This window comes from Microtus oregoni, unplaced genomic scaffold (genome assembly GCF_018167655.1).
Source record: "Microtus oregoni isolate MIOR12 unplaced genomic scaffold, Mior012 000022F_ref0000154, whole genome shotgun sequence".
Taxonomy (NCBI): domain Eukaryota; kingdom Metazoa; phylum Chordata; class Mammalia; order Rodentia; family Cricetidae; genus Microtus; species Microtus oregoni.
This window is the reverse complement of record NW_024543081.1, coordinates 34,872,482-34,893,329: the sequence shown is the minus strand read 5'-3', so window position 1 is coordinate 34,893,329 and position 20,848 is coordinate 34,872,482. Positions and strand designations below refer to the sequence as shown.

Below are 20,848 nucleotides of genomic sequence, written 5' to 3'. Positions count from 1 at the left end.
TGTTCATATGTAGTTTTTACGACGAAGAAAACCCTCCTATTTAACATTCCTGCAGTAGATTCCCCTGCACATCAAAGTCTACTCGTGGGGGCCTTGCTGTGCTGGTCCCTTGGACTTGAGGGGCAAAGGAGAGGAGATCCCTGCAGGACGACCAGGCTCATTTTTGGGGATGGGATCTTTTGGAGTCTGGACTGAAATCAGGAGTGCCGGAGCTCTCTCAAAGTGACCTGGGGCTCTGGTTTAGGATCTGGGGACACAGGTCACTTGCAGCCTAATCATTCCTGCTCTGCACCCGGCTGCCACGCGCACCTGGGTCGGCTGCCAGGCACGGGGGGGGGGGGGGGGGGTTAGTAGGCGTGGGGGCGGGCTCCTCTGCAACTCCAGCGGGGCGGAGATGCTGGAGAGGAGGAGGAGGAGGAGGGAAGGTGGGGGGGTCTGTCTCCCCCCCACCTCCCGCCCCCGAGGCCACCTTCGGCTTTATAATTGGCTCGCGCTGCTGTTCCATTCCTCTTATCTGATCCCGGGCAAGCGAGGAGGGGATAGCTCTGTAGGGGAGGAGGCGGCTGGGAGAGGGACAAGGAGAGGACAGAGTGAGCAACAGGAAAGAGAAGCTAATTAAGAAAGGGTACTCCGAGGGAAGCGAGCCAGGGCAGTGGTCTGCTAAGAACCAACCGGCGGCAAACCCTCCCTAGGCGCCAAGAGGTCCCCAACTTGGGCTGGAAAGTTGCCCTGCACAGGTCAGTCCGCCTTTCTCTACTGTTCTGTGTTTCGGCTTTGCAAAGTCTATAGGTGAAGAAAGAAAGTCAGAGAAAGTGAGCCACCTGTAGACGAATGCGGTTTCCAGAACCTCCCGCCGCACGTGTGCCCACGGGATGGCCTGGGAATCTTAGGGGTGAGATAGGAGAATGCACACAGATAGATGATGCCTCTCTGGGACCACGGGGCAAAGAGATTGCAAGGCGTTGAGTGACCGGTGTGCGGCGAGCAAAGGAATCTTCTGTTTCTCTCTGGGGATTTCCCCATGAAGTCTGGGTGCGGTGGGCGCTGGGCAGGAACTAGTTGCATTTGGCTGCTCCACTACAGCGGAGGCTCCGGAGTGATCTTTTGACAGGGGCTTAGGGATTTGGTTGGAAGCCCTGTGTGCGTAAAGAGCACTACGCTGTTTAGGAGACTTGTCAGTGGAGACAACTTACCCAGGGATTCCTTGTACTATCGCACATGCTACCAGCTTTGGGCCAGGCGCTGAACGGAAAGAGGAACAGCCTGGCAGAGCTCATAGAGGGTAGAGGGCTACCACGCTCCTTGGGTTGCTGCTAAGATGCTTCGCGAACCTTCTTCACTTAATTTTTCTTTTATTTTTGCGAACTCCTTGCGCTCAGCCTCTGGGCATCCGAGGCATCTGCAGAAGCTGGGCTTTGCCATCCAGTGTGCACAGGCTGGGGGGCAGGGCGAGGTTATGCCATTTGGGTAGCCTTAGTGACTGGCCAACGTTTGGAGTTATGCAGACTTGGTGCTGAGTTCCTGTGGGCTCGGAGGGAAGCTAGTCTTGTTGCTGGAGAGCTCATGGTTGCTTAGTTTAGGTCCAGGAGAGCTTTCAGCTCGCCACGAAGAGTGCCCCTGAAGAAGCTTGCATGCAGTTCCCACAGGAGTCTGCATCCCCACCCTCATCGCCCTCCATCCCCCACCCCTACCCTGCCTCCACCCGAAAATGACTTCTAAAACTGTCTCTAGTCCTAAGAAAGATGTATTTATTTTTAGGCGGTGTCATATGTAGTCCAGGCTGGTCTAAAATTTTCTCCTTAACTAAGAAAGGCCTTGAGCTCCCGTTCCTTCTGTCTCCACCTCTCAAGAGCTGGGATCACTGGTGTGAGCCAACACCTGGCTTTAGACTGGGCTGCAGATTTGGAGAGTTCCTGACTGGTAGCAGCAGTAGGGACAGGAGGGAGGGACATACGAGTCAGCCTTCTGTTACCTGATAGTAAAGAGAGATGAAAATGGAGTTTTCTCCACCCTCATTTGTTGGAGGCCCTGGAATGCAGCTTCCATCAAGGGCCAAGAGGGCCCTTCTTTATAGGATGAAGGAGCAAGCAGACTTGGGGTGGCTGTAACGAGGAGACTGGGTGTTCTGTTGCTGATGAGGGATTCCAATTCTGCATGTAGCCTTACTGTTACATTAGTGACAGGTAGGTGGGTGGACGGGTGGATGGATGGATGGGATTTAGATTTGAGGTTAAGACAATAACTCAGATGGGCTTTAGTTGAACCCAGGCTCAATGCCATTTTCTGGAGTAACTTTCTCTGGTGGGTTTTTGTTTGTTTTGTTATTTGCTTTCTTGGAACAGGTTGTTACTCTGTAGCTTTGGCTAGCCTGAAACTCATCATGTACCCCAGATTGGTTAGGACCATCTTGCATTAGTCCCCTCAGTGCTGGTATTACAGGCTTATACCACCCTGTCCGTTTCTTTGTGTTTTGAACAGTTCTCTCGAGGATCATTCCACACAGGATACAGCCCACACATTCAGAATGTATAATGCAAAGGCTTTTAGTATATTTAGAGAGGGCAGTCAACATCTCAAATTAAGAATGATTTTAGGTGCCTGGAGACATGGCTTAGTGGCTAAGAACACCCGTTGCTCTTATAGAAGGTCTGAGTTTACCTCCCAGCAAGGATATCTGGTGCCTTACAGCCACCTGTAACTCCAACTCCGGGGATCTGATAGTCTCTTCTGGTCTCTATGGGCACTTCATACTCACCCCCCCCCACAATACACAACACACACCCCACATACACACTCATACCCACACCCATTCGCACACACATATACATCCCCAACACATCACATCTACACTCACACATATGCACACATACACATTCCCCACAAACTCACACACCAATACACACCCACACCCATCACCCCATATCCACACACACACATTCCCAGCACACCACATACACACATATGCGCACACACAACATATCCCCCTACATATCCACACCTCCACACACACCTCCCTACACATCCCATCCCCACACACTGTGTCCCCCCCATGCACACATGTATCTCCAAACACTATATACACATATTTTTAAAAATTCTCAAAAGAGGTGGAATGTTTTTAGAATTTCCAAAAGAAAACTTATACCTTTGGTCAGTAACTCCCAAATCTTTCTGTCACCGCACCTCTGGGCATTTCATATAAATGGAGCTTTTATATGGTCCTTTGTGATTGATTTTTTTCACCCACTGAGATATCTTTAGGTTTTATCCATGGTGCATAGGGTATCTTCTTAGCCTTTTAATAGACACTGGGCACACTCTCCTGCTTGAGGAACTCTGAACCAGAACAACCCTGAACCTCCACTGCAGCCCTGACCTCCTCCAGGTCCCTGGAAAGGACAGGAGCCACCCTTGTGAGGCCTCTGAATAATTAATTCTCTGGGCAGGGTTCCTTGGAACCTGTCAGTGTTCCTGGAGTAGTTTGGATGGCTCCCAGGCTTCAGGATGGATGGGAGGAGCTCTTTGGCCCGGATCCTGGTGCTTTAACAGTCCAGCTGAAGTTTGCAGAGAAGTCTCTGGTCTTCCATGATTTCCAGAACCATCGGGGGCTGCACAAATGAGAGGATTAGCATGCAAGTCTGGGAAGCCCCTAACTCACAAGAAAGACCCCACAGGGCACCCCTTCTTCAGTCTTACTTCCCACTGTCCCCTACTAAGGCGCACAGAGATCGCCTCTCTTTGTTTCGCCTTCTTTTCCTTTCTTCTGGCCTGTTTGCAGTTGACATCTCTGCAGAGATGTGACTTCAGCTCCTTTGGAGCCACTTTCAGTCAAATTCAGCCAAATGACCTCTGCTCCCCCGGAACGCAGAGCAAAAGCGACTGTTTCTTTAAGTCTGCTTGAATCCTGCGCACTGGGGTTGTGCTCTGAGCACCACTGAGCTAACACACTGCCATTACAGCATCAGCGCAGGGACACTCTAGATGATCGCCCAAGGGACAGGCGGCTGGGGCGGGGATGTCAGGAAGCAAGTTTAAAGGGAAGCGATAAAAGTTTACGTTTGCCGTAGAAAATATGCGCCCGATAGTTCTGGATGTCAAGGAAGCAATCATTCTCTTTTACTCCATATAAGTAAATAAACAGCGGCAGGGGGCCAGTCACTCTTTTATACATTGAACTCCCAGTGTAGGCTGCTGCTTGTTCTCACGGGGATAATGATCTGTGTGCGTTGTTTATCTGTCTGTTTTAGAAGCTGTGCTACTCAGCTTTTAGTCACCAAAACAAAATAATTGAGATAATTATAATGAGGAAAGATGTGCTTTGGCTCATGGCTGAGGAGGTCTTGTCCATGATGAGTTGCCTCTGACGCTGTGGGCCTGTGGCCCGCAGTACTTCAAGTTGTAGCACACAGTGGAGCAAAATCATTTCCATTGTGAACCAGGGAGTGAAAGGAGAGAAGGGGAAAGGGGCTTTCTGAGAAGCCTTTCTGTAGACTCCTCTTATAATTTCTACGGCCTCCCAAAGGGTCAAGCCCTTAATACATTGGTCCTTTGGGTGACATTTATAACCCAGACTATAGCAGAGATATTGGCACATTCCGGTATCTCTTCCTTTCTATGTAAAAAGGACACTATCTTCTCATTATATTGGGACATAAATGCGATTTCCCTTTTTGGGACAAAGCCCCTGAGCTCCAGGGAAATATGGCCTCCTCTGGGGTCACAAGTCTAGCAAGTGACTTGGAAACAATTAGAGAAAAGGCCAGAGGAGTCTGCAGTGTCCGTATCACTCTGGGTAGTTTTTCTTCCAGTTTCTCTGCTGGGGGAGGCACTAGGATGTGTGTCTGGAACTGGAGTGGATGGTGTAAGCTGAGGTCACGTGCTCTGGTGCTGAAGCAGACAGAGGGATCTAGGGGCCGCTTAGGACCAAGCTTACTTCAAAGAGTCTGGTTGACAAAAGTGGTTTCTTTCTTCTCCTACTTCATTCTCTTCTCTTATTTTCCTCTTGAAAAGGTCTACAGTTTTATTTTTTTGGGGGGGGGCTCCTTTTTTTTGTGGGAATCGTGACGAGGAAGGCTTGTCTGTGGGGCGTTATGAGAGCCAAGAGTACAAGCTGGAGTACGGAGCCTAGAGACCCAAATTCCATCACTGTTGGAAGCACCCTGCAACCCTTCCCTTCTTTTTTTCCCATCTTCCCCTTATGTGATGTGTGTGAACATGTATGTTCGTGTGTGTGCGTGTACAGCTGCCCTGCACCCATGTGGAGGTCAGAAGACAACTTTCTGGAGGTAGTCCCCTCCTTTTACTGTCGGACTTAGGGCTTGAACTCAGGTCACCAGGTTTACATGACACATACATGACCTGTTGAGCAATCTTGCTTCCACTCTCCTGCCTCTACAGAATCTCACTGTGTAACTCAGCTGCCACTGCCTATGTAGTTATTGCTGGCCCGAACTCACAGCAGCCCTCTTGTCTCAGCCTCCTGTGTGCTGGGAACACAGGCATCAGCCACCACGCCTGGCTCTAGACCAGTTCTCTCTCATCTTGCATTTTTCTGTTAGTGGCTGCTCAAAACATTTAGGGAGTTGTGTTCAGATTCTTCTCCCACATTTTCCTTGAGCGGCTTGTAAAAATTATTGCAGAAGGAGGCTAGCCTTTGCTAAGTCCATCAGAATGTGGTAGGCAGGTCTGGGTGGGCAGTCAGGAGACACAGTTGTGGAAAGATATGCTTCTGGATGGCTTTCTGCCTCTGCTTTTGTGGTGAGGAGCACACTGAACTGAGGTTAAAAAAAAAATAGCCTGGCGGTGGTGGCGCACGCCTTAAATCCCAGCACTCGGGAGCTCTGTGAGTTTGAGGCCAGCCTGGTCTACAAGACCTAGTTTCAGGACAGCTAGTACTGTTACACAGGGAAACCCTGTCTCGAAAAACCAAAAAAAAAAAAAAAAATTGTTTTTCTCTCCAGCCCAGCATCTTGTGCTAAATATTCAAAGTGCGGTATTGCAAATGCATTTCTGAAAGCAGAAATGCAGTTAATAACTATAGTCCAGTGATGAGCATATAGAGTGAAGAGCAGAGGTTAGCATCGGAGGTGTCAGGGGAAAGCCTTGTGGCTCTCAGTGGGGAGACCAGGGAAGCCTCCTGAATGGAAGGTGAGAAGTGGAGTTGGCCCACTACTGAGGATGGCCATAGGCTGTGAGGAAGTTAAACTCCCATCTCTTTGGTGAAGAAGCTCTGCAGTCCTTAAAAAGCAAGCTGTGAGGGAAGACAGATGATGGGACATTCTTGTGTCAAGTAGCTGTCACTAACTTGCTGTGCTTCTGGAATGGCTCTGGCTTCTATTTCAAAATTTACATGTCTAGTTTAAGAGTGGCAAGGCACCCCCGCCGTATATGTGTGTATACACATGCTTGTATGAGTCAGGATGTGCTCAGGAGTGAATGAGCATGGAGGTCAGAGGTCAACCTTAGAAAGCATTCCTCAAGAGCAGTCTACATTTATTTTTATTTGGGATGAGGTCTCTCATTGGCCCAGAACACACCAATTACATCAGTTTGGCTGGCTAGACATCCTCCAGTCTCTGCCTCCCCAGAACTGAGATTACAAGCACATGCTATCGTGTTTGAGTTTCGTATGTGGGTTCTGGAGCTGGAACTGAGACCCTTCTGCTTGTGTGGCAAGCACATTGGCTACGTGACTATTTCTCCAACTCACAGAATGGCTGGGCTTCTGAGACTGGTTTGTACCGGCTCTTGTGCAGCTGACTGACTCACAAGGCTGTTGCTAACCTCATAGGATGAATTAGTGAAAAGTGAACCCCTCTGGGAAACCCTCTGCTATGGGAGAAGAAAACTGCACTTTCCTCTGGGTCATCTGGCCCTGCGGCTCACAACTGGCAGGTGACCGCTAATTTCAAGCCCTGGTTACCTGAAGCCAACTGTAATCCATGCACCATATTCACCTTCGAACTGCACATCATTATCCCTAGACACTCAATGATAATTAATTGGTATTTATCGATTGCTTATTAAGTATATTGAATTTGTTAAGCTATGCTTTTAAATGTCATCCAGATGTCCTCTGGTGCCAATATCCAGAAAGGCAAAGAATTCTAAAGGCCACCGATCTAGCTGAGGAGCTGCTGTTGTTCCTCGGAGGCCTGGTTGATGGTGCCACCCATAAAACTGTTCTCAGCTCCAGGTGAGACTAATTTTTTTTCAGTAAAGCATCCCTCATGAAGGAATCAGGGCAGTTCTTTTGACATTTTGGAAGCAGCACTGTGAAGGTTAGCTTCACAGGTCAACTCAACACAGGCTAGAGTCAGAGGAACTTACTGAGGGATTTCTAGATCAGGTTGGCCTGTACGCATGCGAGGATTTGTCTTTTCTTGAGGTGTATCATTGTATAATATACATGTTTATGTGTGTATCCATGTTTGCATGTATGTGGGAACGTGTGTGTGTGTGTGTGTGTATTCGCATGCATGTATGCATATGCGTATATAGGTCTAAAGTAGACTGTAGGCATTTTCCTTGATCATTCTCTAGCTTGGATATTGAAGTAGGGTCTCTAACTTGAACACAGATCTTGTGGCCTTAGCTTACTCCGGGGTTCCACTGTCTCTCCTCCCCAAGATGGGATTAAAGGCCACTGTCATACCCTCTTACCCCGTTTGGGGGTGCTGGAACTCTTGTCCTTAAAGTGTCGCCAACTGCTTTACCCCACAAGCTTGAAGTTCACGTCTTAAACAAACAAACAAACAAACAAACAAGGAACTGCTACGACAAATAAACAAAGAACCATGAACAAACAATATTGCAAAAATAGACCTGAGGCAGACACCCTAAAAACCATTTTATCCTGATCCCCCAAGTTGGAAAACTCACTCAGATTGTGATCCCACTCTTTACAGAGGAAGGTGAACTATTCTCAATGTTGGACTTTTAAATTTGCATCAGTTCAAACCTTCTCTTTTCAGAAGGTGCGCCAAAGAACCCAGTTTTAGCTTCTGCATGAAGGCTCTTTAAATATAACACAGAAAGACATCTGGTACACACACCTCTTATTCTTCGTTCTCTTGGGTCTAAACCATACTCAGATATTCCCAATCTTTCAAAGCTGCTCTGTACAGACTTGTCCACAACTGCAAAGCCTTCCCGCCCCCCTCAAAAGCCTGTGAATGATTCTCGAGTCAGGTGGCCATATCGACAGAGAGCTGATCATTTCAACCTGCACGAAGTTCTTTCTCAGATTAAAAACTGGATAGGGATGTGTTCGGAACTGTCTCCAGTAGTTCACACAAGCGAGTCCCGGCCGCCTTTGTAATTATCTGGACCTTCAGTGTTGGCTTCAACCTTTCTGCCAAGTTGGCCGTATACCCTTCATATGGGGGAGACAGAGGTTCTTTGTTTGCCTTCTTCCTTTAGCATCTGCCCAAGTAGCAGATTACTGCTTATCACCGTTTCCGTTTCCTCTCCATTAACCTGGTGCCCAGGGGCCCAAATTAGAACTCTCTGAGTCTATCTGTGTATTATGGTGATCATCTTTCTTTTTACATTAGTTTTTTAAAAAGTAGTGTAAAAGGCAATGGTTTTCAGCCTGGCATCTCCATATTGTTTTGTAATGCCATCCCCATACTCTTGCTGGTCCCCTTCCTTCCCCCCACCCTCCTGCCTTCATGTCGCATATATTCTATTACCCTCTCTTCTCTCCTACTTATTCTCTTTATTTTTAGAGTTATTTTATTCATATGAGTGTTTTGCTTCCATCTATGTCTTTTGGGTGCTGGGAATCGAATTTAATCCTTCACAAGAACAATTGAGCTAACTCTCCAGCCTGAAAGTTCGTTTCTTTTTCTTTTTTCCTTTCCTTTCCTTTCCTTTCCTTTCCTTTCCTTTCCTTTCCTTTCCTTTCCCTTCCCTTCCCTTCCCTTCCCTTCCTTTCCTTTCCTTTCCTTTCCTTTCCTTTCCTTTCCTTACTTTTCTTTTCCTTTTTCTTTTCTTTTCTGAGACAGGGTGTCTCTATGTAGCCTTTGTTGTTGTGGAACTCACTTTGTTGACCAGACTGACGCCAAACTCAAAGATCCACCTGTCTCTTCCTCCTGAGTGCTGGGATTAAAGGCGTGAGCCCCTACTTCCCAGCTCTTACTTACCATTCTTAAGACATCATTTCCCACTTCATGGTTGCCTCTCTGGGTTTATGATCCATACTCCATCCTCCACACACATATATGAAAATTAAAATTTAGTCTTTGTATATAATTATGCAGCATCTGTCTTTTGGGGTCTAAGGTGCTTGTTTAACGGAGTATTTTCTAGCTCTTTTGATTTTTCTGCAAATGTCATGACTTCATTTTTCAAAGACAGACATTACCGTACATATATCATTGACGAAGAACGTAGAATGTCTGGCATGCCACCGGGCTTGTGCTAATGTTCCATGCCACTTCATACTTCTGTTAGCTTTGCATTTAGCTTGCAATCTTGCTCTATAATGGAATTGTAAGGGAGCTCCCTAAGGGGAACACATAGTGTGATGTTGTCTACCTTCTTTAGCGCCAAGGACTCCACTTTGGTTATATAGCAAGGACTCTCAATGAGTGTTAGAATGATAGTTCCAGTGCCATAAATAGCTATCTCTCTCATCCCCTGGGTCACCAGCATCTGTATACCAAGTTGCTAAGAACAATTCTGTGTAAGTTTGTAAGGTTTATAAACAATGATTGGTGGGAATACTCTTCAAGATTTGGTTGTGTATATGTGTAAGTTTTGGCAAGAGATATAACTGTTGAATAAACATTTGAAGGCCTTTTGATAAAACCAGCTGTGTGCCGAGCTGAGAATTCTTTGAATAACTGTAAGCATTGGTTAATGGCTTCCCTTGAGTTTTTGCTCTTTATCAAACCTAACTGCACAAATGAGATTTGATAAAAAAAAAATACACAAGGTAGAAGCAGGCTGAATTAGCACTGATAGGACTGGCTTAAAGCTGTTTGTCAGGTTATGACAGTGCTTTGACCACACTTACGCAATGCAATATCATCTCTCCTCAGATTTGATTTGTGCCTTCTGCTTTCAGAATATTTGAGAAGAAGGAAAAGAAGAAAAGAAATATCAAAGCAGAGTTATTTGTTTATTCAGACTCTCAGGCAAAGTTTCAACAAAAGAAACTTTGACATTTTTTGGGTAAATGTTAAAATATTTCATGGCACTTAAATAGAAATTGAGACTTTTCTTGTCTCCACTTCTCTGTCCAGAAGTTTGGTGACTTGGCAGAAAAGCGTGGGAAAATTAAGATCCTACTTCTCCCGACATGCTGCTGCTAATCCTAATTTAAAGCAAACAACAAAAAGAATTTAAAGACAGGCTCTGTATACTGCTTTATCTCCAGTCTAGTAACTTAGACTGTTTATGCCCAGACTGACGAAGGGGTGCAGTAGGTACTTAATTAGTTACAGCGTTGGAAATATATTCACCCCCAATGCCACATGCTAGTTGTTGTCATGCAACACCAGGGAACAGGAATTGCGCTGCAATTGCAATTGGTAAAAAATATACAAAAAGGCTCTTGCCCTGATATGACTTCGGAAGGGATCTTTTTTTCCTGTGTTACAATAGACTGACACGATACGATGCACACAGTCTGGTATTAAAGAGCCTATGGGACAGATGTGGTCTGTTTCCTTGACTTGTTTCCTTGAAGCCTAGGTTTAGCATGTTTGGGAAGGAATTCTTAGAATGAGTATTTCATTTGGGAAAGATTTTGTTGCTATATTTTTCTTTGTGTGTGATGGGCAGATCCATGGATGATTAGCTGATTGAGGGATATATTAATCCGAAGAGAATGAGGCTGTCTCTTGGAATCTTCTCAAACCCTTGTACACAAAAACTGCTCAATCCCTTTGGATTCTTTAACTAACCTGTAATCAATTAATTCAACTTCAATTGCTATGCAGATAATATCACTGAACATTCTGCCTCTCCTATGATTTCTTTACGAGTCAGTTACACGAAGAAAAGAGTTATATGTTCTTATATATTCTTCCAGATATACTTTATCATTCTGCTATAAAACCAGAATAGTGAGGTTGAAGTGTGGATGAGTTATATTACTTTAACAGCGTATAGCATTATGGCTTATTATTAAGTCTGAAGACAAAGCTGCCTATAGCTCAGACTACTCTCAAACAGTAGCAGTGCTCAGCCTTGAACACCTGATTCTCCAGCCTGTGTGTCCCAAGTGCTGGCATCACAGGCTGGCACTGCCATACCAAGGAAGATTCATTTTACTGCCTTCCCTGTAGTAACTTGGGCTAAAAGGGAAACGAAAGCTTATGTGATGCTGTCAAAACGTGTTCAGTGGCAAAGAAAGGATGACGTCGTACTGATGAAGGATTAGACAAAACAATGGTGAACAACAAAGAAAGATGTTTTGCTGTCCAACGACAGTTAAAACAGAAAGTAGCCATTAATAACAAACATAGAAATAAGATGGGAAAAAAGCAACAGAATTGACAATTTTTTCAAAACTTCAAATTGGGCAAATCCTCAGCCTGTGTATTTTGTGTTGGAAACACAAAATTTATTTCTTATAAATGGAAAAGAGACAGTTTGGAACTGAGATAACGTGACAGCGTGCAAGTAAAATAAAAATATACGAAAATCCAGATATGCCGAGAAAAAATTATAGGGAGATATCCCAGCCAGAGCCAAGACGTATAAAACTCAACTAGATCTAAAGCAAGTGAAAAGGAGAGCAGGGAAACGTGCATGAATCGGCATCAGGGAGGGAAAGATTACTGGACAGGACAAAGGTGACAATAGGACACTTTCTAGTTTTCAAGCTAGAAAAATCTTGACACCAAGATTTCTCAAGCCAACCCTAAGTCAACCTTGGTTGTTGACGTAGCTTGAAAATTTAGCTGCGTACATTGGAATTAGTGTAAAAACGATACCTAACTAGTGCAAGAAGATACACGAGCCTGGATGGAAGCTCCTCGGAGTAGACTTTGCACTGGGGGTGCCTGATTGGCAGTCGTTAAAAGGGGTTCTGTGGTAAGCCAGTGCACCAGTGGGAGGCACGAATTCAGTCCAGGATGAGATTCTGGCACCAGAACTGTGCAGGAGGCTCATACAGATGGACAGAATCTTGGGATCCTTGAGATGAAGCATTGCCCAAGTCTTGCATCATGGGGACCTGGTTTAGTCTTCAAAACCTTGGATGCAAAGTCACTGTTATAGGAATTTGGATAAAGCAATTAGTAGCAAAGGGCTAGTTCCCCAGTGGCGGTGCAAGCTGAGACTGTCTCCTGGATCTCCTTTTGTGTGTTGTGCAATCCTAGGAGAAGCCAGTCTGGCAGCACGTGACACTGTTTCAGGAGAGCAGAGGGCACTGGGGATGCGACCAAATGATCCCGTTTGTGTGATCACCAAAGTCTTAATTCATCGTGGGAAGCACGCGAGAAGCAGTTACCCCCTGTCCCCTACAGTATTTTCAGTGAGGGTAAGGGCCCCAATATTAGCATCGCATCCCATCTCTCCCCTGGAACTGGAGGAGCTGACGTCCACTCTAAAGCTCTTCTGAGACAGTGATGCAAGCAGAAAGATTCCTCCTTTATCTTCAGGCCCCTGATGAAAAGGCCTCCATCTGTAAGGCTCCAGAATAGATCACAAAGAAGAACGACCCTGGAGGGTCTGGAAGAAGCCAGAAAAGCAAGATGAGATCTATGCCTCTGAGATGGGAAGAAAATCCCTAGGTTAGTCCTGACTCAGATCCAAGTGAGCCTGACGTTCCTCATCCAGCAAAACTTAGCAGATCATTTGTGGCTGCCAGTAACAAGGCCGTGTCCCAGGTGTTCCCATGAATGAGGCTAGAGTCTAACCTTAGGAAGCTCCTCTAAGGATGTCATGGGGCGTTAGTGTCATAGTCACTAACTAATGGCTGCCCTGATGGCTTACCTATCTATGATATTCATAGACTTGGAAGGGACTAAGTCTCCTAGGGACCTTATCTCTCACTCAATGAAGTTTTTCCAGTGCTGATGAAAAATGATCTCTCATCCCTGCCTCTAGCCTAAAGCTTGGTTGTTATGTGTTTTGATAGATTAGATCTGTTCCAAAGACTGAGCTAGCATCATTGAGAAGCAGAGTATTTGGGCCTGGAAGAAGGTTCAAGAGATCAATTTAAGACATTTGGGATTGAGTAAGCAGCCTGTGTTCTATTAAACACTTACGTGCCAGAGTCTCTGGCCCAGCTTTGTAAACCAGGGGACATAAAGGGCAACTTCTAGTGTATTCCTGCTACACCAGGGATTTGATCCAGATGTCCCGCTATCAAAGGCCTCTAAGTAGAAATAGTGGAGATAATATATAAACCTGGTATGGTGGCTCGCACCTGTATCACTGGCACTTGGGAGGATTAGGAAAGAGAATCAAAGTCAGCCTGGGCTTCACGGGGAGAATCTAGAAAAGAATTTCAAACCTTTTATGTTAATAAAAACAAAAACGAAAACCAGCTGAACTTTTGCTCTGCATTTGAAGACAAACGACACAAGGTGGGCTAGAGATTTGGGTCAGAGGTTGCTTACTGTTCTTGGGGACGTTGGACCCCCGCCCCAAACCCACTGGCAGCTTCTCCCAAGAACCTGCAACTTCAGCTCTGGGGAATCCAATCTTCTAGTCTTCGAGGGCAACGGCCAATGACACATGTTGTTTGTCCATACACGCGTGCGCGCACACACACACACACACACACACACACACACAAAGTTAAAAAGTCTTAGACAATAGCAGTTTTGCTCTTCAAGAAAAGTTATAGCAACTGTTATTAATGAGTCATCTAATCTATATGTTGCAATCAGGTGACTTTAATTTGATGTTATTTTGCCTTTTTAAGAAATCTACAATAGAGAACATGCAAGCATTTTAAAGCTTAAGACATTTAGCAGTTTGTTGGCAGGTGATTACATTTAACTAGTCTCCTAGGAGATGTAAGAATGGAAATTTTAGCTGCTCTTGTTTTCAAGGACAGAAATTACTAAGAAATTAAATGTAGAGTCACTAAGTATAAGTTAGTGAAGTCTTTTTTAACGATGTGGCAGGATCTGTCATTTCTACTTCAAAATGGCCTGATCTGGTGTGGGACATCCTTCTGTATATGTGTTGTTTTTATTGGTTAATGAATAAAGCTGTTTCAGTCAGTGGCTTAGTAGAATAGAGCTAGGCAGAAAAACTAAACTGAATGCTGGGAGAAAAAAGGCGGAGTCAGTGAGACGACTTGTAGCCTCTAGAGCAGACAGATGGCAGAACTTTTCCCAGTAAGCCACAACCTTGTGGCGATATACAGATTAATGAAAATGGGTTAGTTTAGGATATAAGAGCCAGCTAGAAATACACTTAAACTATTGACCAAACAGTATTGCAAGTAATAAAGTTTCTGAGTGATTATTTTGGGTCTGAGTGGCCAGAAATGAACAAACAAGCCCCCAACAATACTGATCCAAAAGTTGGGGCTACTACAGTTATGTAGATATTTAAATAACAATAATTGTGTTTTGTAGGTCTCTACTGCAGTGATAAACTAGTACTTGGGGGAAGTAAAGACCTACCAGGTCAAAAGGCACTCAGGAAACACCGCTTGGTCACTTCTTATTGGCCAGGCATGGTCAGAACCTCTGATAGCACCAGACAGACTCCAGGTTGGCTCCTTTTGGCTTGGTAGCTTTAACTTCCTACAAGTAATGTCAAAAGAATTCATTACAGTGAAAGACCAAGAAGAAAAGTAGAATGAAATGCCATAAAGGGGTTTGGCACTGATCTCTTTTTAAACTATATTAAGGCATAATTTGCATATGACATTATTGATTTATTTTAATTGTAGAATATGTCTAATTTTAGTAGGGCCATGTAGTTATGAATTCATCACCACAAATGCATTTTAAAATAGTGTTCATTTTTTTAACTAAGATTTTTAGTTAGTATATAGAATTATGGGCTTTGTTGTGTACTTTCATTCATAAATATCACGCATGCTGCTCACATTTGTACCCCTACTCCCATGTTTTTATCACCTTTTCATGATGATCTTCCCGGCTCCCACACCCTGGGTTGCTTTGTTTTTGATGGAGGATCTCACATAACCTCTCCTCCTGATCTCTCTCTATTTCCACTCCCTACATGCTAGGATCACAGCCCCGTGTCTGCCCTACTGTCTAAGAACCTCAACAACAGCACGTGAAAGCGAACTGTACCTTACCCCAACTAGTCACCAGCGATATACTTAAGGTGAAATTTTGAAGTTTTGCTGGTAAAAATACAAATTTAGTCTATGCAATGTGAAAAAAAAGAAGCATTAATTACAAGTGTATTAAACACATGAAATGAGATTGGAAAAGATGTAAAGGTGTAGTATTAATCTAGACTGTTGGATCATTATACAGCAATGTATTGTGTGTGTGTGTGTGTGTGTGTGTGTGTGTGTTATGAGTAGCAAATTAGCAAAAAAGTCCCTTCTTATCTGGAACTAAAAAGTTAACTAGAAATAAAATTTGGATTGAGAGAGGTCATTTTCCCTGTGACATTGGACAGCATGATGAAAAACATTTGGTCAGATGATTTAACTGAACCATCTTTAAACAAACCCTAAACCCTGTAAATAAAATTTAAAGGTAAAAAAATAACCTAGAAAATTGGTGCAAGTGATATCAGTTAAAATAAATAGTAGGTAAAAGTTTCTCACAATTCAGAAAAAAATGTAAGACATGGATTTTGTTTAAAAAAATTAAATAGCCAAAGAATGCCAAATACTACATTAAAATGATTGTCAAGCTTTAAATTTTTTTTGGATTTCCTTATTTTGTTTTATGGGTATGAGTGTTTTGCCTGCGTGCATACATGTGCACCATGTGCCCCAAGAGGTCAAAAGAGGGCATCCAAAGCCTTGGAACTGGAGTGACTTATAGACGTTTGTGAGCCACTGTGTGGGTTCTGGGATTGCACCCAGATCCTCTACAAGATCAACAAGGTCTCTAAACCACTGAATCATCTCCCCTGCCCCTAAGATCTTAATTGTTAGATGTTAATCTTAGCTGTATTGAGACAATATCCCGGAGACAATAAAACAACCTGTGGGTGTGTCTGTATGTTTCCAGACATAATTAGGTCATGTGGACCCTGAGTTAATCAGCGGTTTAATACATTGGAGCATTTAAAACTTCAACAGATGGCTGGGTGATGGTGGGAGTTCCTGCTTGGTGGGAGGAAGTGGGTCCCTGGGGTGTGTGCTTAGGTGCTGTGTCTTTCTCTCGGATTTTCCATTCCTTATTGGGGCTTTGATGCTGTGATCAAGCTCCTCTGATTCGTCCTCCTCTCTCCGTACTGGTTGACCGACACCTCTGGAAACTCAGCAGAAATAATTTCTTTCTCTAAGTTATTCTGCCCCATGTTTTGTTTATAGCTGTGCACGAGTGGCTAAGCCACTGGCTATGGAAATCACATGAGAACAAGACTCGTAATCATACTTACTCTCAAATCAGATGATACACAACCCCTGGGATGGGAGAGCGATACAGCATATTCCTTTGGTGCCAGTGGGAGCGGGAAATCAGCGTAACTGTCCTCACAACATTGTGTAATTAGCTTTAAAATCCCTTATCTTAGGGCGGGGTGGTGGCATATGCCTTCAGTCCCACCCTTTTGGAGCCTGAAGCAGGAAGATTATTAGTTCAAAGCCAACCTGGACTGAAGATAATTAATTCAAAACCAGCCTATTGGGACCCTGTCTCAAAAGACAAAATAACACTTATATCTTGTCTTAACAAGCAGTTCCATATTCTGTGTCCAGCTGAAGCACACCAATCTCGGAAAGGATGTTGAGCGCAGTGTTTATATATGTTAGAGAACTCTGGAAATAACCTAAAATTTTCAAATATTGACAAATAAATTGTGATTCTGTCACAAATGTATTAAAGAAGGACTTTTATTATCACCAGTAAATGTTTATACATCACTAAAGAAAGAAGAGCAAAAGTTTATAGTCTTATGTTTTCTTACAGTAAAAACATTATTTTTGGTATCTGTGATGCCTATTTTTATTTTTTTGCACTTAAAATCCTGATTTTTATTTACTGACTTTTTACTGAAAACTTATTTTCATTTAATATCTTTTGATGTTTTTCTCCTACCCCAGTTCCTCCCAGACCATCTCCATTTCCCTTCCTGCCAAAGTCTATGTTCTTCTTTTCTCTCTTTTAAAACAAACAAAACAAAAGAAATACATGTACACTCCCTTCCTCAAGATGGAAATGCAAACAAAAGACCAATAAGATAAAAAAAATATGCCCCCAGCAAAATGAGACAAGAAGTCCAGAAAAATATCAATGAGTTTGTTTTGCGTTCGCGTATTACTCTTGGACTTGAGGGCCTGCCCTAAAAGTGTGATCCATATACCCAGGGAGACTCCATTGGAGAAAACAGATTTTCCTTCGCCAATGGTATCAGTTGCAGATAGCTTCTTGGCTGGGGCAGGGGAAGTCTGTGTCTACACCCTAAAGAGCTGAGAAGAGAGCTTCAGTGGAGGAATTAGCTACGTCAGGACCATCTGCTGGGAAATGTCTTGAGATTGTGAATGAATATTATTGAAAGATTAGCCTGTTGTGGGCACTGGTGCTCTCTAGGCCGAGGGCCTGAACTAGACAGGGGAGAGTGATATTTCATTTGTATTTTAATAAATAAATGTTGCCTGAAGATCAGAGAGTAAAACAGCTGCCCTGGTCAGCCTTACAGACCAGGCAGTGGTGACACACACCTTTAATCCCAGCACAAGAGAGGAATATAAGATGAGAGGAGACAGCTCTCAGACACAGTCTCATTCTGAGAATTCCTAGAGGCAGTATCGCCATTTCAGGCTGAGGTAGCAGGTAAGAGCCAGTGGCTGGCTGTTTTGTTTTGACCTTGAGGTTGAACCCCAGTGTCTGTGAGTTTTTATTCATTGTGCTACAACAGGTCAGGTAAAGTTGGATGAAAGCCAGCAGGCAGGCAGGCTCTTGGGTGAGGAAATGGTGTGATGTAACTGTTTGGATTCCTGACTAGACCTCCATCCCAGTGATGGACTGTAACCCGGAACTGTAAACTGTATAAACCCTTTCTTCCTAAGCCGCCTTTGGTCAGGATATATTATCACCAAATCAGAAATGACATGTACTGAGTTGAGTTTTGATGTAACTGCGTTTCCTTGTTCACCGGGCATTGTATTACATCAGAACGCTTTTTTTCCAAATTATATTGTGTTTAAATATACTAGCAATACACTGCCTGGCATCAGACTCCCTGAAGCTTGATCAAGATTGAGAAAGTGAATCTAAACTAGGTTTTCTAAAACTCTCTATGGTTCCTTTCCCTGCTTACACCTTCAGGGTGTCCCTCAGTATGTCAAAAATATTTCACAGAGCATACTCACACCACAAATTACTTACTATTTATCTGAAATTGAAGTGGAACGAGAGCCCTGTGTTTTGTGCCTGTGTGGTTTAAACCTGGAAAGTTTATCTTATACACTGTATTTATATGTATCTTTTTTGGAGAGAGTGGTGGTTTCAAGATAAGGTTTCTCTATGTGGCTTTGGAGCCTGTCCTGTTGACCGGGCTGGCCTCGAACTCACAGAGATCCACCTGCCACTGCCTCCCAAGTGCTGGGATTAAAGGCATGCACCACCACTGCCTGTATTTATATTTATCTTATTCTCCTTGCATTGTTAAGTTGCCTTTGCTCTCCTGAGGCACAATTTTATATAATAAATGGAGGAGGGAGTAAGTGAATGGATAGATGATTGAAGATGCCCTAGTAGAAGAAGGCTTTTGAGACATCTTTTTACAGTTTTTAAAAGCACATTTAAATTGTATATAAAGAGATTTTTATTATGATGTTTTCATAACCATACCCATTTCAATCACATTTATATCCCATTACACACCCTAATTCCTTCCCCACACCAACTGATCTCCTTCTACCCAATTAGTCCCCTTTTGCAATCATGTCTTGTGAATAATTAACCAATTAGTTTAATTATGACTACTTACAAGAACACAGGTGGGGGGCGTTATTTATAGGCGCACAGGCACCTTGCCAAGGGCTACATGAATGTTGCCTTAATCTCTAAGTATTTCCCCAGTGTAATAATTCAAAAATAGAATTGTGGTCAATATACTGGTCTTCTACATAATACCAAGTAGAGTTCCTTTCTCCCCTCCCTTCATGTCTTCTCTCCATCTTTCTGCCCCCCTTTTCCTCTGCCTTCTTCCCTTTTCTACATTCTTCCTTCTCACTCTATTTTTGTACCTTGTCTTTCACTAACATTAAAAAAAAAAGGAGATCTGGAAGAGTTTCAGATTCGTATATATTAGAAAATGAAAAGCTGCGAGAAAAGATCAAAGGGCTGGAGAATATTCAACCCACGAAGGGAAAATGGAGCCGTGATCTCATATTAGCAAGCTCTCTTTGATCACCGGTAGAAAGGTAGAACTCATTTGTGCTCTGTAGGTGATGGAAGGCCACAGGCGAGGTTTGCTCTTAGTGTGAGAGGTACAGGAGGGACACGCCATTGGAAAAGACCCTGTTTCAGGCAGACGAGCCAATTCACATAATACTTACTGAAGAGACCCGCAGTACAGCCACACAGCTCACCCCATTCTAATGCCCCACCTCTCTTTCTTTTTCTTTAAGTTTGGCTTTAGTGAAAAAAACGCTTTTTGTTCATAAAATATATTTTAATCATGTTTTTTTCCCTCTCCCAATTCATCCTACATACTCCCCACCTCTTTCTCTACCAAAATGTATGTTCTTTTCCTCTTTCTCTACAAAAGCCAACACACATACACACACAAACACACACACCTCCATAAAAACAAATCAAAATAAACAAGCAAAAGACTGATAAGAGAAAAGTACCCGAAGCAATATGAAGCAAGAAAGTCTACAAAATTAACAGTTTGAGGTCTTTCTTGTGTTGGCCAACCACTCCTGGGCAGGCACGGGACCTGCCCTGAAACTCCATCAGAGAAAATTGATTTTTCTTTGTCAGTAGGTATTGATTACAGATAGCTTCTTGGTTATGGGTAGAACTCTGTGATCATTGGCTGCTCCCTCCCCCCCTCCTCCTCCTCTTCATCCTCCTCCTCCTCCTCCTCTTTATCCTCCTCCTCCTCCTCCTTCTTCTTTTCTGAGGCAGGGTCTCATTATGTAGCCCTGCCTGTTCTGAAACTCACTATATAGACAGGCAGTCCTTGAGCCTGTAGAGATATGCCTGCCTTTGCCTCTTGAGTCCTGGAATTAAAGGTATATACCACCACACCCAGCTCTTCCTATCACCTACAATATAGAATTTTCCAGAGGAAAAGAGCAATCTTCTGTCAGTTTGTATTTGAGAATGAGATACTCAGCATTGTAGGGAATTAATTACTTCCTGACGGTTCTAAGCCACAGTGGTCCTCTTGCCTCTTCTGGGTGACAACACAGACTTATTTTCTATCCTCTCTCTGTTTCCAGGCAGCTGCTGCACCTCATGTAAAAGGCAGAAAATACGATGAAGATTTTTCAGCGTGAGATGCGGTACTGGCTGCTTCTGGTTTTTTTGGCGGTTGGTTATTTCTGCACCATCGTCCGGAGTCAAGGTAATTGAAAGACCCAGGAGCCAGTCTCTTGGGTTCTCCATCCTCACCATCTTTTTGTTTGTTCACCTGTCTTCCCAGGCAGGACATCCGTCAGCTTTTATTCTTTTTTACCAACTAGTTACAATGTAGCAATGGAACACACCACTTACAGGGTTACCATGTCACCGGAAACTGGGCATAGCCATTATGG

At 43.8% G+C, this 20,848-nt stretch overlaps 1 protein-coding gene across 1 annotated transcript in view; it reads left to right on the top strand.

Moving 5' to 3' along the window:
• The first annotated feature begins 604 nt into the window (after positions 1–604).
• The window catches only part of Col14a1 (collagen type XIV alpha 1 chain), a 181,500-nt gene continuing 161,256 nt past the window's right edge, over positions 605–20,848 (top strand). Inside the window, exons 1-2 of the mRNA XM_041672101.1 lie at positions 605–737; positions 20,534–20,658. Of these exons, the coding sequence (XP_041528035.1) occupies positions 20,571–20,658 (88 nt within the window). The 5' untranslated portion in view covers positions 605–737; positions 20,534–20,570. The remainder of the gene's footprint in view (positions 738–20,533; positions 20,659–20,848) is intronic.